Source organism: Sphaerodactylus townsendi, linkage group LG08 (genome assembly GCF_021028975.2).
Source record: "Sphaerodactylus townsendi isolate TG3544 linkage group LG08, MPM_Stown_v2.3, whole genome shotgun sequence".
Classification (NCBI taxonomy): Eukaryota; Metazoa; Chordata; class Lepidosauria; order Squamata; family Sphaerodactylidae; genus Sphaerodactylus; species Sphaerodactylus townsendi.
Window position 1 is genome coordinate 25,546,351 of NC_059432.1, and position 27,829 is coordinate 25,574,179.

Here is a 27,829-nt window from a genome sequence, read left to right on the forward strand (position 1 = left end):
GCTGAAGCGGACTGTGAATAATTCTAACATACAGATTCTCCCTAGCAAATACTATCATTAAGAAAAGTTTTCTTAATTCTTTTTTACAGAATTTCTCTTTGGAGTAATAATCCATTTCTGTCGCTCTTTTTAGGAATTTGGAGTCAGTTTCCAATCAATTCCATTTTGATCAAAGATAAAGGGAGGAGAGACAGGAAGGGAAGTTCTGAAATGTTCTAAAATTTCACTCTGTAGATCCTCAGAGGCAAGCAATATCTTCCCAAATCCTTCATGTCCTCCTGGAAGAGCACCACCCTGTGATGTGTAACATAAAACAACTTGCAAGGGCTGAAGTTTCAAAAGGGTACAAAAAGAGGAGGAAAATTAACCTTTTAAAAAAGAGAAAAAGAGGAAAAAATAGATATAGCCATTGATTTATCTTATTCTCTTTTAAAAGAGGGATTTCTCTTTCATTTCTCTTTGAGGAGAAATCAGTGTACAGAAGATATGTGTGTGAATGAAGCTACTCAGGCCCCTCCATAGGGCCAAAACAGCACCCCTAGAACGGTAAAAACACTGTTCCAGGGGCACTGTTTGCACGGCCGCCACCGCTACATCAAGGCAGTGCCGTGCTTCTTCCCTGAAAACAGAATTTCCCAGCCAGCGCTGTGCAAATGGCACCAGGTTGCAGGCGCCGCTTTTAGGCACATCCTGCCTTCCGCACACTTACCTTCTCTCTCTGTGGAGTTCTGCAGGGAGATAACATAAGTGTGGGGAAACAAAACAGAGGTGCCTCTGTGGGGTGTGGTGTGCAGCTGCTGGTGCACATGCCACTGTGCAGCCGCTGCGGGGGCCTGTGCAAAACAGGTCATAGATTTGGAAAGCTTGAGTTGTCTTCATTATCTTTGGCTCTGGTTCTACCCTCAGGCCTGAATATTCCTAACTTTTTGCATTTATATTCTTGTTTTTTAATATTTCTCGTCCAATTAGTTCCATAGAATTTCGTATTAGCCAATTTAGCCCAGTGTGTGAGACCCGGTGGAACACTTTGTACTAATTAGCAATTCAAGTAACGCTGTCAAGTGGTGGTCTGGCATGAATCCTTTGTCAAGAAGAGTTTGCCTACTCTGTACTGAAATGAAAAGAATCGCTTTCGCATTTTTACAGTTTATATTTCTGCCCTTTTTTCTTAATGCAGGGTGAACAAGGGATCCCAGGAGCAAAGGTACTGCATTTAATGAAACTGACTTCTAAATCTGCTTTATCTGTTTTTCATTGTTAAGGAGAGTGCTGGTGCTATGGTCACAATGTAAATGTCTTATCAGTGAAGATGTTCAATGCAGTTTATGTTTATCTTTCCTCTCCTTTTTTTGCATCTTCCTCCTAGAGAATGAAATTTAATTCTCAGACAATTATTTTCTTCATTACATCTTTGCTCACAATCTATACTTTATTAGAACCCAACGACATGTAAGGCCTGGTTCAATGGTTTATGATGGAAATGTGACCATAGTTTGCATCCTTACCCTCAAGCAAGAAATCTCCAGTTCATTTTCATTTCTCCCTTGGATAAATCACCATGACTGCCATTTTATGTTTCCTCATTTTCCCATAAAATATATGCAGTTTTATAGTTTATTTTTGTATAAATCAAATCAAACCTATAATAGACAAAATATGGTATATTTTGTGAACTACAGAGGAACAATGCCCAGGCCTGTATCAGTTTGCTCTGTATTTTTTGCTAAAACAGTAGCTACTTATCCAACTGCCATTTTGTGACACATTCTCTGGTTTTAGTATGCCAGAGCATGAGCTTTGGGTCTTCCTTATTAAGGCTGAAATTGTGTTTGGGAGCACATGATTTATGTTTTGGTGATGTTATTGCACTTTGAGAGCACCAGTCATGTGTAGCATAATTTCTCTCTGTCTCTCTCACTTTTTTACTTAAAAAGGGAGAACGTGGAATTGCGGGGAAGACGGGGCCCCCAGGTTTCCCAGGGAAGAGGGGGCAGAGGGTAGGGCCTTGTAAAATGATTGGGCTTGGTTTTGTGATATTCACTGCGTGTTCACCAACCCTACCCTTGTTCAGGTTGCTTTGACCTGCATCTCAATGCTTGGGAAGAATGCTTCTAATTGTTTACTTACATCTGTGTGCTGTGCCATAAGAACAGGTTAACATGTTTTTTGAAAGGTGTGAAATTATATATATTAAACTTCTGGACTACATGGTTTGAGCCATGATAAGTCAAGGTACTGCTGTTCATAATATACAAAACATCATAATCTTTGTCAAATAAATATAAAGAAAAATATGTCATCACAGAATCAATGGTGTTCTTTTAAGTTAGCACACCTTAGCAGGATATGGAAACAGGACTTTTAGGGTTAAGCAGTAGAATGGATTGATTTGACCTGTTCCAAGTGCATGATCATAGGTCAGGGCTATAAAGAAAATTAGCAGGGAACCTGCAAGGACTTGTGGCAAGAGGCATCTAATTTTCTCCTGCATTGCCTACCCCAACTATTTCTTCTTTCCTTTCCTTGGCAGTCCCCATAGCCTCTTCCCTATTTCTGCTTCCTTCTCTCCTTCCCACCTACCAGTCAACATACCTTTATCTGTCACCTTATCTTCAGCTTTCCCACCCCCAGCAACATCTCCCTGGGGAAAGTTAGGTCCGGTTGTTTGGTATGGGCTACTACTGGCTTGATCATCAGGCCCAGTTGCACAGTTGAAATCCATGAAACAATTCAGGACCAAATGGTTTAAACACATATGGTCATATGGATGCATCTGGTGTCTTCTATCATATTTGAGAAGTAATGAAATAATGGCCATATGGCCATGGTGCAATACAAAAAAAGAGGGCTTTGCTGAAAGAAGTAGGTATACCTGTTCTGAAAGTCTTGATCTTCAGAATTAAAGCTAGAGGGAATAGGAGTGAACTTTTAGACATATTTGATGCCTTTTGCTTGTGTACAGCTTTACTAATATTCAACTAATCTGACAGACCGTTGCAGCCAGTATCTAACTTTATATTCGGCCAACAGGGTGAAAAAGGAGCTCTTGGTGATCCAGGACCTCCTGGAATCTTAGGACAAAAGGTTTGTTTAGCTAAGCAAAGGAAGGGGGAATGGTTCCATGAAGCATGGTCAATTTTCTTACATAGTTATTTGATGACAATTAGGTGTGAGTGTGTTGTTTAAAATGCCCTGAAAAAATGCGGAGTAAGCGTAATCCATAACTTGAATACAATCTTTGTGTGTGCGCATATGCATGCTACCTTATACTGAACTGTAGGTGTCAACTGCAGACTAATATGTCTACCCTCTGAAACATTAGGACAGAACTCTCTTCAAAAAGATTGGATTAAAGTAGGTTTGAAAAGGAGCATGTTGAAGAATGTGGAAACCCTAGAACCAGACAATTACATCAAGTTGTTTGGAAACTCCGAAAATTCTGGTTCCAAAATTAAGGTCAGGAAAACCCACCATGTGGAAGCAACCATGAAGCTGTAATCGAAGATATCATTATGGGGAAATGTTGCCAGGAATACTTTCTCAATATAACTTTCTACCCCCTTTCACTTACCCTAAGAAGGTTCCATCCTGGAAATCTAAAGGTATGATAATCAATTGACCATTGTTCATCTTTCTTTGTTCCTAGGGAGAAAAAGGAGATTCTGGAAATGCACTTGGGGGAGGTAAAGGGGAACCTGGATCGCCAGGATTGCCTGGATCTCCTGGACCAAAGGTAAATAACTCTGCCCTTTTATAGGTGTACTGAACATTCCAAATGCATGTGAGAAACAATGCTTCTTCTGTAGGACATTCACAGTGCCATCAAAAGCAGAGTTGTATCCTTCTATGTTCATGCCAAGGATGGAACTGCCAATTATATGTTTTAAGCACTGAAGGCCATCAAATTTCATCAAATTGTCCATGCAGAAAATATAATTTCTTCATACAGACTCTTTGAAGTAGTTGATCAAATTTCCCTGCCAAATATACTTAAATGAATATGAATAGCTCTGGAATTGGAAAGAGAGAAACTCATTTTTAGACAAGTTATCTAAAAGATATGAAAATGCAACACCATAAATTTCCCCACAGTATTTATAAATCATGTGGAAATGCAAGGTTTTGATCCTTGTTGAAAATCCAAGTGACAGTGTTATGTTTGACAACGTAAATTATGGTTGGCACTTATCTAATTTTGTTAAGGTAGGTACTACATACATTAGAGCCATGCCAGATCAGATCTTCAGAATGAGAGTATTGGGAAAAACTCATTTATTGCTTAGTTCTTCTGTGTGAGTGTGATGGATTTTCAAAGCAAAATCCTTCCTCTCTACTGACCTATATAAGCCTGTTGCTTGGCACCAACCAGTGAGGTAATAGTGAAAGGTGTCTTTCAGAATCTTTCCACTGATGGCTGCACCAATCAGAATGAAGAGTTGTTGGACTTCAGTTTTTAACGGCTGATAGGGAGAGGCAGTTGGTGTTTCTTGCTGGTGAAACTCTGGATGGTAAGGGTTGAGATTGGAGAGAGGTTTTAACTGAGAATGAAAGGCTCAGGATGATTATTTTGTTCTTGTTGGGTTTGATATGATTCTGCTTACTCTGCCTAGTGTTTTTAATAAGTTGCAAAGTATCCCATTTGTATACATTAATAAAGAATCCATAGTTTCTGCTATTTTTGTTTGTTGACCTGAGTTTGGTTAACCATCCCCAGACTTGGCTATGCTTGTGCGAAACCAGTTTTGTTTACATATGGGCCTGGTGTTTGCAGCATCAGGGTACACAAGGAAATAACTCCCAATAGTTTATCCAGGAGTTTGACGGACTCCTTTTGGATAAAACGAGGGCCGTGCTGGTGGCGGCAGAAGGTACTTAATGTGACAAGGGTTGGATAGGTTAAGTTCAGCAACTCTTGAAGCAGGTTAAGTTGGACCAGAGGAGGAGCTGCCTCCTCTCATTACAAACTGGTCATTGACGCAGTTCACCACAGTGACTCATTATTCATTTCTGCATTAAGATTCAGCCATGAGGAATGAGAAGATATTTAGGTAAATGAAACTATGTAATATATTCTAGTCTCACATTAGCAGAAAAATCGGAATTTTAAGGATCAGGGCTAATTTGCCACGGGTGATTGTTGCATTATGATTTAGTCAGAGGCTAAGTCAGGAAAACTTATTCCATTTTGAAGTTAGATTTTCAGCAGCCCAGTGTATTGAAGTTGACCTCTTTGACCTCACACACTTTTCTATTTGAGTAGAGCAGATCTTCTTCTAGTTTACACTGCAGAAATGGCTGAAAAGAAACTGACCATCATAAATAATGTCAGATTTTTCTGTCAATGCACATGCTTAAATTTTTGCTGATATTGATCCAAAGCACTGATTTGAACAAGAGCACCTTGGAGTATCAGCGAACACCTGAAAATTGTTCCCGCACTGACTTTGAATCCTTGCCTAGTTTAGAGAAACCAATCTATATTTCAGATATTGTAGATCTAGATGGAATCTGCAGGTCCTAACCACATATGTGACTGATTTTTTTTTTCAGGGTTCCAAAGGGGAACCAGGAAGGAATGAAATAGTGGATTACAACGGCAGTATCAATAAAGCCTTACAGGTAACAAAATTAAAACCACACACCCTACAGTGGTGGCGAACCTTTGGCACTCCAGATGTTATGGACCACAATTCCCATCAGCCCCTGACAATTGGCCATGCTGGCAGGGGCTGATGGGAAATGTAGTCCATAACATCTGGAGTGCCAAAGGACCTCCTACGCTATGTAACTTGGTGGGGAATTATGGTTTTATCTAACCAGCTTTTTAAATGCTCTGCTTCAGTTTTATGGATAGTTTTATATTGTTCATCTCCGGTGGCTTGTTTTTATATTGTTACTTTGTTTTAATCATAAGCTGCCTCAAGCAGGACTCTGAAGAGGCAACCAAGAAGTAGCCTAAGTAAGTCATCTTCATTACCACCATCACCAGTCAAATTTGCTAAAGTTTGTGTGGGAGAGGAAAATGCTGTGGGCACCCAGTTGAAGGTGAACCTGATGCCCACAAGCAAACTTTAGCAAAGTTGACTGGTTCCTTTCTGGAGACTCACACCAGCAGCCCTGCAGGAAATGCCCCCATCCAGAGCAAGATCCCCACCAGAGTGCCTCCTGTTGAAACCTCTACCACATTGCCAGTTGGGCATAACAGAAAGCCCTACTGAAGTCTATGGTGGGAAAATTAATTTTTCCCACCACAGAATTTGCTGAAGAGCCTGGCAGATTCTGGGGAATTTCTGAGTGTGTAAGCACTGGCTGCACATTTCTGAAGATAGAGGCGCCAGACTTTCAAGGTGGCTCCAAGAGGCCTCCTGGTAATAGCATCCAAGCTTGGTGAACTTTGCTCCTGGGGGGGGGGGATGAGTTGGGCATTCATGTGCTTCATGTGCAAGAGAGGGGAAACAAAATAAACATTTTGGGGGCCCATAAAATATAACCCCCAGAAGGAAAGTTCACCAAGCCTGGATGCTATTACCAGGAGGGCCTCCTGGAGCCACCTTGAAAGTCTGGTGCCTCTATCTTCAAAAATGTGCAGCCTGCTTAGAAATTCCCCATTGGCTACAATGGAGCCAAACCACTGCAGAACAAAGAATCTTGGGCAAATTTCTTGGGGTGCCTGTCAGGGGCGCATTTTTAAAGCTAGTGACACCAAAATTTCAGGGTATCACCCGGAGACTGTTTTGATGATACCACCTGAGTTTGGTGAAGTTAGGTTCAGGGGGGCCAAAGTTATGGACCCACAAATGGATAGCTCCCATCTCCTGTTAGCTCCCATTGGAAACATTTGGGGATCCATAACTTTGCCCCCCTGAACCAAACTTCACCAAACCCGGGTGGTATCATCAGGACAGTCTCTGGATGATAACCTGAAATTTTGGTGCCGCTAGCTTTAAAATGCGACCCTTGCAGGCCAAAAAGTGAAAAAACCACCAAAAATACCCCCGAAAAGCCCGAATACCTTGCATTCGGATTTGTTCATATTTGGGCAGGACATATTCAGACAATTTTTGTCCAAATATGGCCAAATTTGCCCAGATTTCAAATCTGGTATTTGTTTCATCCGAATCTCCCACCTTAATGAGGAAATAAACTTCCAGGACATAAACTCTCTGTGCAATATCCACAGAGAATCACATTTCTCTGTGACATGCCTCTGAAGATGCCAGCAAAACATTAGGAGCAAAAACAACCAGACACACCCATATAGCTGGGAAAACCCACAACAGCCAGTATTTTCTAACTCACTGTCCCCTTCACACCTTTATACCTTAGGATTAATTCACAGCATTTGAAGTAAATCCTACTATAGAAGTAGTGAGCGGAAATCTCTCTCACACATACAGTATGAGTTCCCCTTTCTGACAAAAGAATTGATCCCTCTCTGACACAATCTCTTTCCCTATCAGTTCCCTCAGTTCTACTACCCACTCTGTCCAGAAGATTGCTTAGCTCTGTTCCAAGAACCTGGGCTAGGAATTCTTCTTTAGTTAGAAGTAAATTCCCTTTCTGGCTGGAGATAATGATTCCCTCTCACAGTCTGCCACTCACATGCTCAGGTTGTGTGAGGGTTTAATGCTTGAGTTCTGGCTTTTATGACTGTTCCTGCTGCTAGATCCATCACAGCAAATATTGCAGCTTAGTCACTATAGTTGCAATATCCTTTGATGTAAGCATTAGATTGTAGGAATCAGTGGAGATAACTTCTTGCAACATAAGATTTTTAATAAGAACTTTTACCTTTGAATTGAAGTTTGCACAATGGTGAGGATTTTACTTTAGCTCAAAACAAACTGGGTTTCCTGCTTAACAAATTCCATTTTGCTGTTATGACTTTTTTCTCTTTGATGAGTGCTATGAAAGCTCAAGCTATGTCTGTAAGCTACCTTACTACACTAGTATTTTTAGTGTGGCCTAACGATTGATGGGGAACACTGTACACTATGAGACAGTTTGGCTGATGGACTTATGTAGCTCCCTTGGAGCACACATTGAGTCCCGTCTACCTCCAGAAAGATGGCCTGTATGGGGCTAGGATGACTGTCCTTTAAAGTTGTCAGGAAGTGGCACCAGGATCCCCACTCTGCAGTGGAAGTTTGTTGAGTAACCTTGAGTAGCCTTCACACACGAAGATATACCCTTTCTGGAGAAAACTTTAACTTCCCAATATATTTATTTTTCCTGTCAGGAAATACAAAACTTGGCCCTCGTGGTGAGTATATTGTCATGTCTCTCTGTGTTGTGATTTATACCCAAATTTCAGTTCTATTGATATAGGATAAGTCATAAGTTTATTATAAAATTTGGGTCACACTGAGCTAAAAAGTCCAAAATCACATGCAAAAAAGTCACACAATAACTATTTTTCTATTCTGATGGGTTCATGAAGTTAATGTGCCTTGTTTCTGTTTTTACTGTACTTCATCCCAAAAGCTTGGGGCTGAAAAGCAGAAGTTTAAAAATAGTGCAATAAAAACAAAATAATTTTTCTACTGGAATTAAGTATAGGCTAGCACAGGGGTCTGCTACCTGTGGCTCTCCAGATGTGGGGTCTGCAACCTGTGGCTCTCCAATTGGCTGGCAGGGGCTGATGGGAATTGTAGTCCATGAACATCTGGAGAGTCGCAGGTTGCAGACCCCTGGGCTAGCAGGATAGTTATCATGTTAAGAGCACTTCACACATACCACGTACGTGGTCTGGGTAAAGATTACCCCAGTCCTGCTTAATCAGAGCTCATAAATTAACTTGATTCCTCATTAGCATCAAGTGTCCCTTCCCCATCTAGAAAATATCCCTGCGGTTATCTGCTGGTGAGACAGAAACTTCCTCCTCCTTCTTCCTTATTTACCATAGAGGAAAGGAGAGGTGGTTTTCTGCTACCAGTTTGCTTCCACATGGCATAACATCTTATTGCTTTCATCAAACTCAAAACTTAGAGGTAACAGAGCTTCCACACAAGGGAGTTTTCTGTACACTTTTCTCTGTTTTTTTCTGACTTTTGCCATTTACACATTCTCCACACCACAGCAACTCTATATTGACTCTTGGGGTATGACCCAGTTCTGTTCTTCATGACTGCACTATAAATAATGGCCTTGGCTACAAAGGTAAAGGTAGGTAAAGGTATTCCCCTGTGCAAGCACCCAGTCATTACTGACATGTGGGATGACATCATAGCAGTAGCGAGGGGCAACTGTGCCCGGGGCACATGTGTGCCCTGCACCCCCGCCCCGCCCCGGAACGTCCCCACATGCCTGGTGCAAGACGCCCTCCCCCGCCCCCTGGGTGCTACGCCACTGGGTGACATCACATCACACCACAATGTTTACTAGGCAGACTGTGTTTACAAAATAATTTGCCGTTGCCTTCCCCAGTCATCTACACTTTACCTGCTCCAAACTGGGTACTCATTTTACAGACCTTGAAAGGATGGAAGGCTTAGTCAACCTTGAGCCGGCTCCCTGAAACCAACTTTCATCAGGTCATGAGCAGATTTGGCACTGAGACTCCACTAGCATAATTATTGGCCCAATTTTATTGTGGCCTGGCATAAGAATTTGTTCAAAGAGAAACTGTATAGCCATTAGGGGAAAAAAGCTCATGTTTTAGGAACAAGTAAGCAGATAGGTACTATGGATTTTTTAAAAAACTTACTAAAATAATCAGTTGTGGTGCTTCTGCTTCCTTCACATAGGATAATGTATTATGCAAAATGTTTTAGGGTGTCACAGAATTTAAAATGGTATGCTTAAAATTATATTTCTGCTAAGCTGTCACTAATGCTGATTTTTTTCTAACAATACATTCTTTCACATTTGTCCTGTTTTTACTGAGCTCAAAACAATTGTTTTGGGGGAAAATTTTAAAATTAAAATATTAAATATTAAATTTTATTATCATATTTTAAAGATAATGTGTCTTGTTGGGTTTTTTTTTCAGGGACCTCCTGGACTGCCAGGTGCTGCTGGACCACCTGGACAAAAGGTTACAGTAATTTCTTGTGATTCACAAAATTTGGCCACAGGTTGATCTAAATTTAACTTTGCTTAATTCTGGATTGTTTTCTTACAGTACCATCCGAACCAGGTGTATACCCTTGCAGGCCCATTGATATCAATAGGGTTGTCAGACAGCGACTGGCAACTGGTGGGAATCGGGGGGGAGGAGGGAAGAGTTGACATGGGGCCATGCTGCCACACTGATGGAAATGTTTTACATTATTTTTCTCTCACCTGCTGCCAATGGCAGCAGCCCGTGAGCGATGAGGGCGTGAAGTGTCCTGGCCCCTGGTAAACCTGGCAGACCTATATATCAGTGGGTGTAACTCCATTTAGGACTGCCTTGTACATCTACCTATCCTTTTCCTCACTTTATGAAATAAATGCTGTTGAAATCTTTTTCCTACTCTTCATAGCTTCATAGCGCATATTTTAACATTTTAGAGTAGTAAAACCTAGGCATAATATATGCGAAATTCAATACAATATGACCTTTATTGGACATGTCGTATGTAAAAACGTTAATATGCTAAATTTCTTCTTTCCCTCATTATCATTCTCTCCAACAGTAGTTTCTTCCTTTCCCAAGAAATCCTTCCCAGATCCAGAGTCTGAGGAATGAGCTTTCCATCCTGACACTTTCCACATTTTTCTGTGTCACCTTATTACTGACTGGTAAAACTCCTACACATTAAGGTTTTTGCTTTAATGGCAAACCTAAATGACCCTCCCCCATCAAATCAGATAACTGCAATGGAGGGGCGGAGTGAGAGAGAACAGCACGTGGGGCATGCGTGTGCCCTGCACCCCTGCTGCAGCGCTGCCCACCCCGTAATGCCCCCGCCGAGCCACACACACCCATGTCCTGTTGACACTACGCCACTGCTGCAGTGGGAACAGAGGACAGTAATCTTGTTTTAAAATCAATTTACATGGTTACTCCCATATATTTTTTCTTTTTCTTTCACCCCCTTCACCCTATTTAACAAGCAGAATCCCAGGTTTTGTTGCCTCAGGAAGTGGGATGGCTTATTTCGCTCTGTATCAGATACCTTGAAGATTCATTGTGGATGTCCTGTTTGCAGCCTGAGAACTCTGCATGTAAATTAGCTAATAGGTGCATTGTGCTATTATCTGTGAGAGCTATTAGATGTCACATTGCAGGGGAGAGATGCTATTCATTTGTTAGCCAAATTCCAAACTTAATATGCAACAGGGTGAAATAGTTCTTTATATTTTTCTTTTCCTTTGTTTGTTTCTGTACCTTAGGGAGAAGTTGGCCTGCCAGGTCCTCCAGGACATGATGGGAAAAAGGTAAGGAGTGAGATTTATGTATAATGTGTCAAGTAACATTTTAGAATCAGTAATTTGGATTGGTACTACAGATTAATTTCAGCTTTAAGTTAAAGAAGATGTTATTTCATTCTCTCTGTTTTTGTGGAGCAGGTTTGTAAAGTCTGTCTGTCTTTAGCTTTAGATGATAACAAAATTTCCAGTGCTTCACCAAGTTGGGCCTGGATATCTTCATGCTGGGCTATCTATCATACAGGCAATAATGTAGACTCATTCCTTATCTGTGATTCTCATGTCTGTGCTTCTGTGTTTGAAGCAACACATTCTTCTGTAAGGTGATTGTTGTATAGATAAATCCTATACACATTTACATTGGAATAACTTTTGGAAGACTTCTTGTAACCTGACCTTTTCAGGCCAGGGGCAAAGTTGCTAGACAGAGAAATCCCTACAGAGATGTACAGGGTCCAAACGGCACCAGGAGACAAAACCTCCTCTGAGCACCTCCCCAAGGAGCCCTGCCCCCACACATCCCTGCTCCTAGCTCCTGCAGGGAGCCTGGCTGCAGGAAGCCCTGGAGGGCGGAATGCCCCCCTCCACCTGCAGAGCATGCAGAGTTGGGCCTCCCTCTGCCCCGCCCCCTGGTCTGCATGGAGATCAGGGACCTAGCCCAGTTCCCCTGTTTTTAGCAGGCCCAATCCTGCCTTGGACTATCTTTTCAAGTTATGATGAGCATTTCAACAACACACTCATGAGCCTTTGCTAAATATGCAAATTAATAATGAAAATATAATCCAAGGCACTGACCCACCTCCACTTATTTTAATTCAGCAGGCAGCTGGCTGAAAAAGCAATCTGCTCCGGCTAGGCTGTTTCAGCTCTGTGCATTGTCAGAGTTGCCTCCCTTGGGAAAGCTGACCTTGTAGTCACGTGGGGGGTCGATTTTGTGCCCCCCACATGACCAGATGGCATGCGCTCGGAGACATGGGTTACCCCATGTCCCCGGGTAGATACGCCACTGAATCCCTAATCCCTAATACTCATTAGAAAGTAAATATGCAGTTGAGGGAAGAGGTAAGGCATGGTGAAGAAATCCTCTAGGCACTAAGATACATAATACTCATAACACAAACAAATACATTATAGTTTATGGGAGTGGTAATGATCAAAACTTCCATTTTGCTTTTCCTATAAATCAACTCATACCTAGATCATTACTTTTTATCTAAGTTGCTCCTGTTAATTATTTCTGTGTGGGTTTTTTCTCCACATCTATACCAATGGACACAAAACTAATACTGAAAAATATGTTCATTTAATGTGGACATTTTGACACAAGGCAAATGTATAAACATGTGAAAACAGAATTACACATTATAAGTAGTTCTGTGATTAATTTCCCTGTGGCTTTTCTCTTAAAAATGGATTGCAGGTTCCAGGGTTGCAGTTTAAAGGGACAAAGCATTATGCAGGGAGTGACCGAGTAGACCAATCAAAACTTTCATTTTGCTTTCCCTACAGATCAGCCCATACCTGAGTCTTTAGATTTTACCCAGCTCTCAGGTCCCACTGTTACTTATTCTTTTGTGGGGGGTTTTCTCCATTTTTCTCCATTTAATTGTTTTCCTCATCCTTTTTTCCTTCCTAAAATTGTTAAGTTCAAATTGCTTGCCCCCCCCACCCCCCCCACCCCATGGAGAACATTTACAAATTCTTATACTGTATCCTAGTTCATATAAAAGCAGCTTGAGGAAGACTATTTTTAGCACAGAAGAGGCTTTAAATGGGAAGAGTTAAAACTTCCTCTTCTCTCCTCCCTTTAAACTGCAGCCTTCGCAACTGCAATCTGTACTGTTAAAAAGTGCTCTGGGAAAATAATCACAGCAGTATATATAACATGTAGATTATCCCTATAGTGATGGCTTTTCTGAAGAAACACATTATGTCTAAAAAAAAGGCATCTTGTCCGCAGTCCTGACGCTTTAGAATACATTCATTCTCATTCATTTCATTAACGTTTAATAGGCATGAATTAAAATTTACATAAACACATCCTACAACCTCAGGCATGGTTTAACAACAAGAAGAAAGAAACTGATCCTCATAGAGTAACAGTCAGTTCCAAGAGCTCCAGAATCACATCCGATTTGAAAGAAAATTGCTAAGAACAAAAATATCAATAAAATCCTCTACACAAGCAATATAATATTACAACATGAATAAAACAGTTTAACAATTTAAAAGTAAAGTAGAGCAGCAGTAGATATCCTAACAGGCGTAATTAATAATGTCAAAAGGATTATATATAATTATGCCCTTAAAACTGTTACTGGCCTATGATATCCTATCTAGTTTTCTCAGCACTGCTCCACTCTAATTAATCAAGACAAAACCTTTCTTTCTTTACTGCACAGTTCAGTATTTTTAAATTCCATCCTTCCTCTTTAGGGTCTTGATGGTGCAACCGGGGAAAAAGGTGATCAAGGGATGCCAGGACCCCCAGGACTAACAGGTCCAATTGGACTTCCAGGTTTAACAGTAAGTAATCCAAAGAATGCAGTAAGTAATCCAAAGGGGGAGGGGGGGATCAAAATTACAGACAAAGGCAAGCACACTGTACGCTACTGAAATTAAACTGCTTTGAGTTCATTTGAAGAAGAAAAGTGGGTGATTGATTTTAAAATCTATAAATAAAATAAATCTTTTAAATAAAAAGAGATTTAAGGAATCCATCTTGTAATAAGTCTTTTAACAATTGCAGTTTTTTCACTTAATGACCGGGATTAATTTTTTAAAAAGAGGTATTAAGAGATTTTGTTGAAAAATTAACCGTGGGCTGTACAGTCATGTATTTTAAAGCAATTATTTAAAAATACCCAGCATTTTATGTAGCACATTTTAGGAATTCAGAGGGCTTTATATACATTGTCTCTGGAAATCTTGGATCAGCCCTTCAAGATAAGGTAGTACTGTTATCATTCCCATGCAGTATAGAGGAGGGGAGGCTGAACAGAAGAGAAAAATTGTTTGCTTAAGAACATAAGAAGAAAATTTGTTTGCCTAAGAACATAAGAACATAAGAAAGAGCCTGCTGGATCAGACCAGAGTCCATCTAGTCCAGCATTCTGCTACTCGCAGTGGCCCACCAGATACCTTTGGGAGCTCACATGCAGGATGTGAAAGCAATGGCCTTCTGCTGCTGCTGCTCCCGAGCACCTGGTATGCTAAGGCATTTGCAATCTCAGATCAAGGAGGATCAAGATTGATAGCCATATATCGACTTCTCCTCCATAAATCTGTCCAAGCCCTTTTTAAAGCTGTCCAGGTTAGTGGCCATCACCACCTCCTGTGGCAGCATATTCCAAACACCAATCACGTGTTGCGTGAAGAAATGTTTCCTTTTATTAGTCCTAATTCTTCCCCCCAGCATTTTCAATGTATGCCCCCTGGTTTTAGTATTGTGAGAAAGAGAGAAAAATGTCTCTCTGTTAACATTTTCTATCCCATGCATCATTTTATAGACTTCAATCATATCCCCCCTCAGACATCTCCTCTCCAAACTAAAGAGTCTTAAATGCTGCAGCCTCTCCTCATAAGGAAGGTGCTCCAATCCCTCAATCATCCTCGTTGCCCTAATTATCCCCAGCATAGAATTTGCCTTTTTCACAGCTGCCATGCATTGAGTTGACATTCCCATGGAACTATCAACTAAGACGTCCAAATCCCTTTCCTGGTCTGTGACTGATAGCACTGATCCCTATAGTGTGTATGTGAAATTTTGATTTTTTTGCCCCTATGTGCATCACTTTACATTTTGCTACATTGAACTGCATTTGCTTAAAGACCGATGAGTGAAGTCATGGGTAAAGGGAGATTCTAACCAGAGATTGTTCTTATCACAGCCCTCACAAATAGCAAATTCACTACATCAAATTAAGTAGGCATTTAGAGTTTCAGACCTTTAGTGAAAGCTCTGCTAGGTTGCTAAACAATCTGCTGATACCATGAGTATTTGCACTCCTGAGCATAAGCTATATTAAATTTGTCTAGCATTGCCGGAGTGTGTATGTTTAGGTTTGTGTGCACACAATCTGTGGACCAGAGGGAATTCCAATCAACTGTGTACTGGGAATGTGCCAGTTCTGATAATAGGAAGTGTATATTCTTTGAATTTGATTATTCTGTGACCTTTCGGTATGTACTTTACAGATTCAGTACATTGCCCAGTATCGAAAGGTACTTTTCCGAACTGTTCTGACATACTCAAGATAATCAGCAGTGCTCATTCACACTGCTACAGGATCTCTTTTTCATATTCAGCTGTTAGCAGATTTGAAACACTGTTTCTACATACTGTAAATACTATATTCCCCATAAAAAAGCCACAGTCAAGATAATACTAGATGACTACTCAGAAGCAAATTTACTTTAGTGAAAGTCCTGTTTTTCCCTGCATTTTTTTCTTTTATACATTTCATTTCACCCTAATATCTTCCTGTTCCCTGTGAGCTTGCTGGTTCAGTTATGGCACTTATGCATTAGTGGTTAATTATCAGCTATTGTTCATTATGAGCTGGGGGGGGGGGGTTAAGTACTTCTTTTTACTTTATAGCAAGCCAAAGCGACTATTCATAATTCTTTTAATTTTATTACCTATAATCATAGTGTGATTACAACGTACTATTTTAAATTTGTCAGTGGTATTTGCTGATTAAAAAGTGTGTAACAATATCTGTTCAAAGGAACAAGAGCTGATTATTTTATTTCATGAATTATTTCATGAATGCAATTGCAGGAAAGAGCAGAAAGTAATTAAGTTGGAAAGAAAATGAAAAAAAAATTAAATTTTCAATAGTCATCAGCCGTAGGTAACTTCAATAAGCTAGCACTGCAATTGCATTTTAATTTTTTAAATTATTACAAATCAAGTTTGAAAGAAGATGGAAAAGTAGCACAGACCACACTGGAATGCAACAGGCTGTTTATTATTTCATTTGGGTTTATGTTACGATGCTTCTCACCTTAACAGGGAGAGAAGGGAGAACCTGGAACAAAAGGAGAAACTGGGGAATCAGTAAGTGATCACTATAATTTATTTTTTGATTAATATGGCTGGGGTGACAAAAGAGGGATCACCTTATTATAGGCATGGCTGACAATGCGTGCTAGAGTTTCTTGAGCTGCAAATTTCCTACTCCAAAGCAGTTCCATTTAAGTAGGGTGCAACATAGATATTTGTTTGAAATATGTAGTTTGTCCCATTTTTTCACAGTGTGTTCAAAGTGGCTTACAGTAAAATCAAACACTACAAACACCATCAAAAACTACAGTCAGCAGCAAACAGATGTTACAATACAAGCCAATTGAACAGATTTCTAAACCCAGATCTGCCCCACTCACATAGAAAGACAGAGTTGATTTTTTTTCACTCCAAAAGAGACAGGCAGGTATGGCATGAAGGAAGCTTTCCCTCCATTTTATCTCCTGGCAGCCCTTCCTCCCAAGCACTTCAGCTAAGCACACTTCCAGTAGCAGTCCTTGACTGAAGAGTAGGATTGCCAATCTGCAGGTGCCAATCTTCCACTATTAGAATTGATCTCCAGATGATAAAGATCAGTTCTCTTGGAGAAAATGGCTGCTTTGGAAGGTGGACTCTATGATATTATACCTTGCTAAAGTCCCTCCCATCCCCATGCTCTACCCTCACCATGCTCCACCTCCCAAACCCCAGGTATTCAGATTTATTTACGGTCATTGATCAGTAATAAATCCCCAGGCATTTCCCAGCCTGGAGTTGGTAACCCTAGCTGAAGCGATGTTATGGGGAGTGGGGAGATACAGACACTGGAGAGGTCAGCTGTATACAAGAGAAGAATTCTGTACCCTTCATAAGTGAGCTCTCAACCCATTTGTTTCTACAAGATAGAAACAAAAATTATTCCAAAGTTGTTGCCATCGCCTCTAGATTTCCCTAGTTAGAGATTTGAGTACTATACCAGAGTTTGTAATTCTAAGCATTTTTAATGAGAAGTAAGTCTTTTTGAACTCAGTGAGACTTCTGAGTAAACAATCGTAGGACCAGCCTGTTGGTTTAATTTACATCTCCCATATTCTTATTTTTCTTTAAAGTTGTTGAGCAATACTTTCCTGTGAGTTATCTATGATGGCGGTGACATTTGTTTTTCTATTCTGCATCTAGATAACTGGGCCACCAGGGCCACAAGGGCCACCAGGAACATCAGTAAGTACAATTAGTAATATACTACATGGTGAAGGTGGAACAAAATGTCTCATTTATTCTTCTTGTCTGTCTGTCTGTCTGTCTGTCTGTCTGTCTGTCTGTCTGTCTGTCTGTCTGTCTGTCTGTCTGTCTGTCTGTCTTAGAGGAATCTCCCTGTGTATTGTTTCACTTAAGTGAAGGCAACAGTTGATAGTGACTTCAACTTCAACTGACTTTTATTAGGCATATCAATAAAACAAAATACAGGACTGAGTGCGTGTTAAAACAGGACATAAAACTGGACAAAGCACGTAAGGTTGGTACAGAAGAGGTGGTCAAGCTTCCATTATGTCTTTGACTTGAGCACTTCTAATAAAAATTCAGCGGTTTTTCCAGTTATCGCGCCATTGCTATTATTCAGCAGGTGAATAGTCTTTGTATGCTCCAAACAACTTTTTTTATTCCCTAGAGCCAGGACAAGTAGGGAGAGTCTTGGTAATGCATACCTCGGGCAAGAGTTGATAGTGACACAATGGCAAGTTTAACAAGGAGTATGGATGGTCAAATACCCATTGGTTTGGCTTAAATCCTTGCCTGCCATAGTGAGCCGGAATTCAACCCCTCAATGGGCTGTTTATTGAATGTAGACAGGTATAGTATGGTGCACAACATTGTACCATACACATATACAGTGAATGAGTACTGAGCCCCTTAGCAGACCCCCACGCTGTCCCCTGCTTCTGTCGACTGGTAGAACCCCCCAACCCGCTCCATGCCTCCCACAGCCACTGGCCATCAGCTCCTGTTCTTTTACCTGCCGCTGTTCAGCAGCTGCTCAGTGCTGCCTGCAGTGAGGTGTGGAAACACAATGCTTACTCACAGGTGGTCAAAGCAGTCACACACAAAACAATTACCAGCTGAACCTCCCCAAAGCATATTTTGCAGCATCCTTATTTAGAAAAAAACACTTTTTTTGTCTTTATCAAATCTCCGACTGATTCTACAGTTATTCCGGTTGGCTGCACAGAGTGAGAAAAAGCACCCTGCATGTCCCTACAGTTCCTCTAACTAAGCACATAGTGATAGACTAGGGGTGATTACATATAGAGCCTTCTCTCTGCTTTTGCTTCCGCACTGGAACATCTGTTTAGAAGCCTGCATGCAGTGATGGACTCCAATAATCCTTTCCTAGTCATTTCTAAGGTCTTTCCCAAATCTGCTTTTCCCTAATCTGTTTGAGAAGAGTGCTGTCCCAGCTTCCAAGCATGTTAAACCTGGTCTGATCAGAAAGGTGCCTGGTTTCAAAGGTCTAGACCCATGGTGGCGAACCTTCGGCACTCCAGATGTTATGGACTACAATTCCCATCAGCCCCTTCCAGCATAGCCAATTGACCATGCTGGCAGGGGCTGATGGGAATTGTAGTCCATAACATCTGGAGTGCCAAAGGTTCGCCACCACTGGTCTAGACTGCATCACTGTGCTTGCTTTCATCTGCAGCTTGTGGACACCATTTACTCTGGTGCACCACTAGAGGGCCCTTTAAAAAAATCAGTAATTGCTATGGCACATCAGGGGACAGTTCAGGGGAAATGGTGGCTGATGGAGGAAAGCACACACAGAACTCCCATATGGAAACTTCATTGAACAACTCTGTTTTTGCCACAGCAGAGGCCTATAACAAAGGCTCAACAGATTTTTTAAAAGACAAAAAGCAGCCTTGGGAGTTTGCAATTTTGAGCCAGGGGAGGAGAGAAAGGAATCCTTAATCATTCACTTGAAAATCATTATTAGGCTCAAATTATATGCCCATTTAGTTTTCCTCACTTTCTTCTTCCTTTTGCTGTAAAAGCTGCTCTCCCTCTTTTTCTTCATCCTTTTGTTATAGAAATCAACCGGTCCTTTGGAAAAATTTAAATTCATCTTCAAATTTAAACCATTATTTTGTTGTCTGTTACTATTTGATTAGTTATCCATTAAATAATGTAAAAGGACAATGACAGGAATATGGAAACCCTCAGTATTTGTTCGCTGGCGAGAGCCAGAAATTTGAGCACAAATGACAATAGTGAATGTTGTTTCCTTTGTTCCAAATACAGGGTCCTCATGGTCTTCCAGGACCTAAGGTAAGATTACAGGGCACTAAATGTGGAAAATAAAGTCACATTGAGTCAAATTAGTCAGGGAATGTGTAGGATGTTGCTCTGGACAGTAGGCTTTATGTAATTTCATGGCTTGCATGTGGCTGAATTTAACCCCATTTTTATTGTACATGTAATATTCAAATGTATATACCACCGCTCTATGCCATGTTTTTTAAAAAATGAAATTGTTAATTTTTTTAAAGGATTGTTAATTTAAATGATTTTGCAGTTATGCACCCTCTTCACTTCTCTACACTAAGTATCCACTTAAATACGGTTCTAATACATATATTTACGTGTAACACATGTCTAGTCTTCATTTTTCTGGAACTCAGGACTCCTCCTTTCCTATAAAGCCTGTTATATAGTTCAGAAAGTGTAATCAATCAAGTATCTTCTGTAAAAACCAATGGAACAAATTTGGCATTGTCTAGCGTGGCAATGAAATTGGGTGCAAAACACCATTAGTAAGTGCAGTGTTTCCTTGGATATTACCGTACTCCTATGCTAAATTACTCTAATCCAGGGGTCAGCAATCCGCGGCTCCAGAGCCGCATGTGGCTCTTTCGTCCTCATACTGTGGCTCCGTGTGGCAACAACAATAAGTCGCACTTTCCCGGAGAGGAAAGGATGCTGGAGGGAGGAAAGAAGGAAGAAGGGGGCAGGGAAGGAGGTGCGCTCGCTTCATCCCAAGTGCAACTTGCTGTCGTTGGTGTCGCCGCTGCTGTCTATCCCGCCCACTTGGCTGAAGGCAGGGCTTGGGGAGGCCGGTTGCCGGGGTGCGGTTTGGGGAGGCGGGGCCAAATGGCTCTTTGGGTGCTAAAGGTTGACAACCCCTGCTCTAATCTAAGCCCATTAAAATCAGTGACTATAGACTGGAGTAATTCAGCATGTTCTTCATAGTTCGATATGCAATTAATGGTTGTTTAGAAACATTCTGGTGATGTTGCTGGCTTTTTCTTGGTATATATTTCTTTTAGGGAGATGCAGGCATTGATGGAACAAAAGGCGACAAAGGTGCCCCTGGTGAAAAAGGAGACCGAGGTCCCCTGGGATTGCCTGTAAGTATCTATAAAGCCAGAAGGATTTCAAAGTCATCCTTTCTAGAAGCCTTTAAAAACAAACAAACCAAATTTGACCTTTTATACTTAAAAAGGGAAATGCAACAATATATAAAAAATGACAGGGAACTGCAGATAATGGTTGGATTCCCCCATATTTTGATAGCTTGGGAGATCTTGAGTCGTTGGATCCTAAACTGGTCATCTGTCAAGTGCAGGGGTCTGCAACCCATGGCTCTGGAGCCGCATGCAGCTCTTTCGTCCTTGTACTGCGGCTCCCTCTGGCCTCTGGCCTCCACTGAGGAGCCCACTGGCCATGAAGGCGGAGAAGATCTTCCTTGGGGTTTCGGTACCAAGCAGAGAAGACAGGCGGCCGTGGCTCCCGCCCTACTATGGCATGGGCCAGTCCTTCCCGCCCGAACCACAGTGGCGACGGCAACGGCGGCTGATCCACTCTGAGCTGTTCACTCCGCTTCCCCCAAAATCCAAACGGTGACTGACAGCACAAGCCCCACCTCCTATCCACCTTCCTTGCCCTCCATTGGTCCCTAACACACAAGGATCTGCCTGCTTTTTAGCCTCTCTATCAGAAACACTGATGTAATTCTCACACCAGTCTATGGAAACAGAGACATGGCGACGTGGAGCTTTCTGGTTAGCAAAGGTGTTCATTCGCCGTTTTGCCACTGCCTGGAAGGACTTTTTAAATTGGAAGTACAAGTGCCAGAATGTACAGATGAGATAGTGAGGAGAATTAGAAAATAGGGGCGGGGGAATAGATTGAGGGTGGGAGGGAAAGCGAGCCAAGTAGAGCTTATAGGAGGCATAGGAAGAGCTCATGCCTGTGCCAAAAAGCCCCAGTGGCACATTTTTCCCCAACAGGTGAAGGTGGCAATTGAGGCAGAAGGAGGTAGGGCTTTATGCCTGTTAAGGGTTAGTCTGATATGGGCCGAGAAGACTGGTGGAGATGTGTGGTCAGGGCCAATTGCAAGGAACGGTGGAAGTAACAGCAGATATGTAGTTGCCACTACTGAGCCATCTGTTATAAAAGGGGTCCCTTTTGCACCGCCTGTTTCGCACATCTGTAGCACTTCATGGATTTCATAAGCAAAACACTATAATTTACGTAAAGGTAAAAAAACAATATATACAGTGTTTTATATATATAGTGTTATCTTAATTTTAAATGTCAAAAAGTATTTGCGGCTCCACGTGTTTTCTTTTCCGTGGAAAACGGGTCCAAATGGCTCTTTGGGTATTAAAGGTTGCCGACCCCTGGTCAAGTGTAATAGCAGTTCTACTGGCAGAATGGCATTTCCACTTGCAGAGCAAGGGAGGCTGATTTTTGGTGATTCCTCCTTTCACTTCAGACCTCCAAATTGTTCCCCACACTGTTCCTGGCCATCCAGTCACCTGCAAGAGTACAATTTCAAGGGACATAGAGGCTACAGTGGGAGGGGAATGGAAGGAAACTTTCCTTCATTTAACACAACTCCATTTGTACTATTTAGAATCTGAGAGGAAATGTACCTGTGACTTTTGAACACATATACTTTTACTTCCATCATCACATGCAGTTGCCAACTCAGATGCCAAGACATGCAAGAAAGGAAGGGAAATAGCTTACAGACCTCTGCTCATCTGTTGAAGGATGAGCAAACACCTGGTGTGGTCCTTTTACCAAACACATCCACTGATCCACAGTACTCTGGCAAGGGCCCCCTCTTATAAAATTCCTAGCTAATCCATTTCCTGTGTAAAATATAGAAGCATATGACCACTGAATTTGTTTCTCTCACACACACAAACACACAGATATTTTTCATCAACTTAGGTAAATTAAAGCATTTTTAAAGGATACAGTTCTTGGCTCATGGGTCCTTTGTGAACTTCCTCACCAAAACAGGTTTCAGGTAAGCAAACTAATAACTTTGGCCACCTCTAAGGCTATTTGTGGCAGTGTGCCCATCCAACATGTATTTGTGTCTAGAAATAACATCTAGCTGGCTACTGACAAAAAAAGAATACTGGGCCAGATTGCCCCTTGGTCTTCCTTATGTTAGCTGTGATGGGGCACCTTTACCTGGTACTTCTAAGTCAGAAAAAAGCCTTGGTCATGTATTTTAGTATTTATACAGAAACCACTTCTAAGATATTCAAATGAATGTTGTTGGGGATACATAGCTGGGATGAACATGTTTTTATGGTCATGGGACCACATCAGTCAGCATGGTGGTTTCAGAACAGCAACTGAGGCACAAGTGACCCAACACCCTTACTGACCAGCAGTGGTCAACCAATGATAGCAGCAGAGGAGTCAGGAGTCTGGAGCAGACAAGAGTAGCTACAACACCCGACTCTTATTTGCTGCTCAGTGGCTGTGGCTTCTTACTTCCTTTAGCTAAACTTTGCTAGCCACAATTGAACCACATCTCTAATTCAATAAATAACAATATATTTATGGAACATTTTGAATGGTCAAAGCATTTCATGTATGCTCTCTCAATAATCCCTATAGTTCCTTTGGTCATTTAGGGGGCTAGGGCTGAGAATTAAGGGCTTGGGGATGATTCCAGTACTCTATTGCTCAAAGCCACAGTAGTGGAATCACTATCAAGCCATGCTCCAGAAAAAGCATTATACTTAACTTAGCAATTTCCAGTTGCCTGTGGCAGAATTTGGAACCTAGTAGTATGTTTGTATGCAGAGATGCACCATAGTCCCACTTGTCAAAGGGTTGCAGCTGCCCTATTCTCTCCATGTTAATTATCAGCTGTTTGGTGATAACAAATCAATGGAAAGGTAACAGCTCAATAAACAGAATTCAGTTGTCCACATGTGGACCATGGACCATGAGTTCAGTCATCACTATTGTAGAAAATTCAGTGGCATTACAAATTCTAGACTTCAAAGTCAAAATGGATAGGAACAAATCTAGAAAAAGACCCAAACCAACTCTGAAGCAAATTCCTGACTACATTGCCTTCAGCCTGACAATCCAACTATCTCATCCTATGCACCTGTGTAATAATTTTTGTGTCTGTTTTTACTACTTGCATCCAGTACACTTGGCTGACAATGTGCATATCTTTGTTTAATAAATGTCAACATATTTTATTATAGTTTTAGCATGATTTTAACAACACTGCCATAAATGTTAAGTGACTTCAAAAATTAAGTCAGTGAAGAATTCACTTATGGAACTCAGGCACACAAGAGGTTGCTGAACTAATTGGTTGGTGGAAATATCAAATTTAACTTAATGAAGCTTGATCAGGAACAGAGAAAGAAATACCCATCTCAAACAAAAATATGTTTATAACTATATTTCCTAAGGGTCAATGTTGAGACAAGACTATGTTATTTTCTTGTGTATGATGCTTTGTATGGTGCCCTGACTTCGACCTAGCCATGTGGAACAACTTGGAACCAGATAGGGATTATGGGTTACTATGGCATGCAGAGATCTAGACAAAGGAATCTGGATGAAAATCGTAATGTGGATGCAGTTAGATGTGTGTCTGCATTGGCTGTGTGAACGAAAACTTGTTTCCAACTCATGAGACTCATGTTTCCAAGACATGAGACTCTCCTGGTGGATGATTTTGTGTCCTACTCATGTGAATGATTCTCCAGATTAAATGGGCTTAAATTTCAAGAGCTGTCCAATTGTCACTGAACAGTTCTGGAATACTGGTGCCATTCTCTTTAAGTAGACCTACTGGAATGTTTGTGGCCATTTATGAGGACTAAGCATCATCAGGGATTGCAACCAACATGTCTAAATAGGTATGTATGACACAGAGGCATAGCTGGGCCAAATTACACTCGGTGCGCAGTGTGTTTTTTCCACCACCACCCCACCCCCCCCCCCTGGCGGCACACACCCCACCCCACCCCTTCTCACACTTACCTACGTTCCTTTTCTATTTCTAGTACTTTTTGAGGCTGGAAAAAGTGGCCTCTTCACAGTTCAGGGAAAAAACTGCCGGACGAACTATACTTCCCAGGAGACCTTGTGAGCCCCAAGGTCTCCTGGGAACTGTAGTTCCTCAGGCAGTTTTTAGCCTGAACTGTAAATAGGCCGCTTTTTTCAGCCTCAAAAAGTACTAAGAAAAGAAAAGGAACGTAGGTAAGTGTGGGAAGGGGTGTGTGTGTATGTGTGCCATGGGGAAGGGGGTGTCATGGGGGAAAGGAGGAGGGGCCGAGGCAATTTTCTGTCCCCCAGGCGTGCACTTGGTGCACGACGCACCCCCCGCCCCCTTGGCCCTCCGCCACTGGTGTGACATCAGTGATGGGAAATTCATTATGCAGTCACCTTTGACACAGATGAAAGCACAAGTGATATATACGAACCATTATGTTTGTAATATACACTAATTTTTAATGGTTTTAAAATTATGAATGATGTGAAGCAAGCAGAAAGGTTATTTTCCCCTGTTACTCCTATACCTCAGGGTCACCCAACATAACTAATTGGAGTAGTTACAAACAAACAAAAAAAGTACTTCACCAACTATATAAGATATTCATGGAAGTTACTGATTGAAATGGCTGTGAAATTATCAAACAAATCCATAGAAAATTGTTCTATCTCTAGCAATTAACCAGGATAAATAAATAGAACCTCAGTTCAGAGACAGGGTAGCTGTGTTAGACTGTAGCAAAAGTCCTGGATTCAAATCAGTCTCAGAAAGCAACAAGATCTTGTGGGGTACATGGGTTTGAGAGCCAGAGTTCCAATGAAAGGCGCTTTGACTCTCAAAAGCTTACACCATGAAAATCTTGTCTGAGGTACTATTGGTCTTGAAACTAGTTCTGTCCAGAGACACTGGATCTTCTACAGGTATTAAGCACCCTTTAGTGTGCTAATTAATTGGGAACTTTTTATTTTTGTAATTTTTGCCTTATTTTTGCCTGAAAAGCTATGTAAATCTTCAACGTTGTTTTTTTTAATTAGAATTTTAAAGTGCAATCCAGATAGCCAGGGGAGTGCTGAGGCGACTGGAGGTGGCGCTACAAAGGCAACACTGTGTCACCTCCAAAGGCTCTTCGGGCAGCACAGCAGGGAGGGAAAACCCCCCAATATGGATTGGACTGTAAGCCATTCACTCTCTTCAGTACAATATACTATATTACATATTTTGTGGTTTTCTTAGTCAAGAAAGACATCTGATATTGACTATGCAACATATTTTTTTTTGCTTGGTTATCCTAATGGGAGTTTCAGCAAAGGGGATCTGCATTTGCTAACAGCATTATATACAAATGTGCTTCACTGGCATACCTTCTATGTGTGTGAGATGGAATTCTTTCTCATTCTGCACTCTGTTGTGTTGAATGGGGAGTAATTAGTTGCACATTAATACTTTGAGTATGACTTGAACTGGATCAGGCCAAGTCATTCAGAATCATCATGTTAATGCAAACATGTTATAACTTTTGCATTTAATTGCATGTTCTGGCTACATATAGAAGAGGTAAGATGTTTGTAGTTTCTACTTAGCATTTGTATCCATGTTCATAGAGACTACAGAAAGTCACACCAAAGGACATGAAATCTGTGTGTAACAAATATTTACATAATCTGTGTAGAATTGGATATATTTGAATTCATATAAAACCTCGTTAAGTTTGCTTGGATTTCTCTCATAACACTTACTGTGATCAGATGTTCATAAATTTCTGAAGCTACTTTGCATAAAAGATACAGCTTTCTTTTGAAGCTGTTTTCAGACATACTTTCAGTTTAGTTCCAATTCTCTGAGCAACCAGTAGTGTTTAACCACTTAACTAAAAAAAACCAGGTTGCCTATCTGTAAATGTTATTCTTTCAGTAGTCATTTGTGTGTTCACACTGATGGCCTTTTTCATATGTACAGAACTTTGATCTAGAAACTTCCAAAAAGTTTTTAAACCCAAATGTCATTTTCCCTCAGACGTATAGTTGTCTGTACATGCCTTCATACTCAGTTCCTTCTAAAAAAGCTATACCACAGCAACTTTAAAATGCTTGGTATGGTCAAATGAATGCACAGATGACCACTTGAAGAACAGCACTTATAAGTAAGCAACCATTTTTACTTCTTTGTGGTTTCTGTGCCTCACACTGATGTACCTGTGTGGTGACTAGCAAGCTTACCTACAGACATCTAGAAGAAAGGGTGGAGTACTCTACCAAAGAATAGAGCAACTTGGATATCAAGGATAGCAACTTGGATATCAAGGGCATAGTGCCACATGAATGTGGAAGATTGGGTCCAGGTGGCTGCTCTTCAGAGTTCAGGAAAAGGAATCTCTTTGAAGGCTAAGGATGTGGTAAGTGTTTTAATGGAGTGAACTGACTTGTCACAAGAGGTTGTTTCAGGGAAAGTTTATAACAGGGCTTGGTGGTTAACATAACTCACTGGTTGAAGATCTGGGATGATACCCTTTGTCCTTTCTTTGAACCTGAGGAACAATGAAACAGGCCATGGTGTTTTCTGAATGAAGCAGTTTGGACTAGGTGGAATGACTGTGCTCTCCAAACATAACAAAGAATTCATGGCTTTCCTTGTTTCCAAGGCTGGATTTAGGAAGTGAGGAGAATGAACTGTTAAGAAGATACCCAGAGACCTCCTCTAAAAGAAAGGTGATGTCCAGCCATCTTTTTGCTGCAAAATAGAAGGCTCCTTAGCACAGTGTTGACTTCAATGCCTGTCCTGGCTGAGCAAACTGCAAGCAGGAGAGTCACTTTATGAATAAGAATATTAAATCACTGGACTACAAGTTGGGTGAGAACAAGATGGAAGTCTTATGCAGGTTAAGTAGCATCACTGGAGATTGGGGTCAGTGATACCCTTGAAGAATCACTTCAGCAGAGACTGGGTAAAAAGTGAGTGACCCTGGATGAGAGGTTGTGAAACTCTGAGGGCAACTAGTTGAACTTCAAGAACAAAATATGCCAAGCCTGGAAAATGTAGATAGAACAAGTACTTTCTGATGGAAGTCATTGGATTGGTGGGATGGGTTCCATCTCTGTGCGAAGACAAAAGTGGTGAAATGCTTCCAGTTACCCTGATAG

General features: G+C 41.2%; 1 protein-coding gene across 6 annotated transcripts in view; it reads left to right on the forward strand.

Annotated features, from left to right (window-relative positions):
- COL13A1 (collagen type XIII alpha 1 chain) overlaps nucleotides 1-27,829 on the forward strand; it is a 248,821-nt gene that overhangs the window by 176,508 nt on the left and 44,484 nt on the right. For 3 of the 6 annotated variants that reach the window (XM_048505279.1, XM_048505281.1, XM_048505282.1), the window contains 12 exons: nucleotides 1,178-1,204; nucleotides 3,031-3,084; nucleotides 3,647-3,733; nucleotides 5,551-5,619; nucleotides 8,240-8,263; nucleotides 9,992-10,036; nucleotides 11,320-11,364; nucleotides 13,792-13,881; nucleotides 16,373-16,417; nucleotides 17,543-17,584; nucleotides 19,661-19,687; nucleotides 20,686-20,766. In XM_048505279.1, coding sequence (XP_048361236.1) covers nucleotides 1,178-1,204; nucleotides 3,031-3,084; nucleotides 3,647-3,733; nucleotides 5,551-5,619; nucleotides 8,240-8,263; nucleotides 9,992-10,036; nucleotides 11,320-11,364; nucleotides 13,792-13,881; nucleotides 16,373-16,417; nucleotides 17,543-17,584; nucleotides 19,661-19,687; nucleotides 20,686-20,766 — 636 coding nt within the window. Of the gene's footprint in view, nucleotides 1-1,177; nucleotides 1,205-1,934; nucleotides 1,998-3,030; nucleotides 3,085-3,646; nucleotides 3,734-5,550; nucleotides 5,620-8,239; nucleotides 8,264-9,991; nucleotides 10,037-11,319; nucleotides 11,365-13,791; nucleotides 13,882-16,372; nucleotides 16,418-17,542; nucleotides 17,585-19,660; nucleotides 19,688-20,685; nucleotides 20,767-27,829 lie in introns of all 6 variants that reach the window. The other 3 variants (XM_048505283.1, XM_048505284.1, XM_048505280.1) reach the window with 2 other exon arrangements.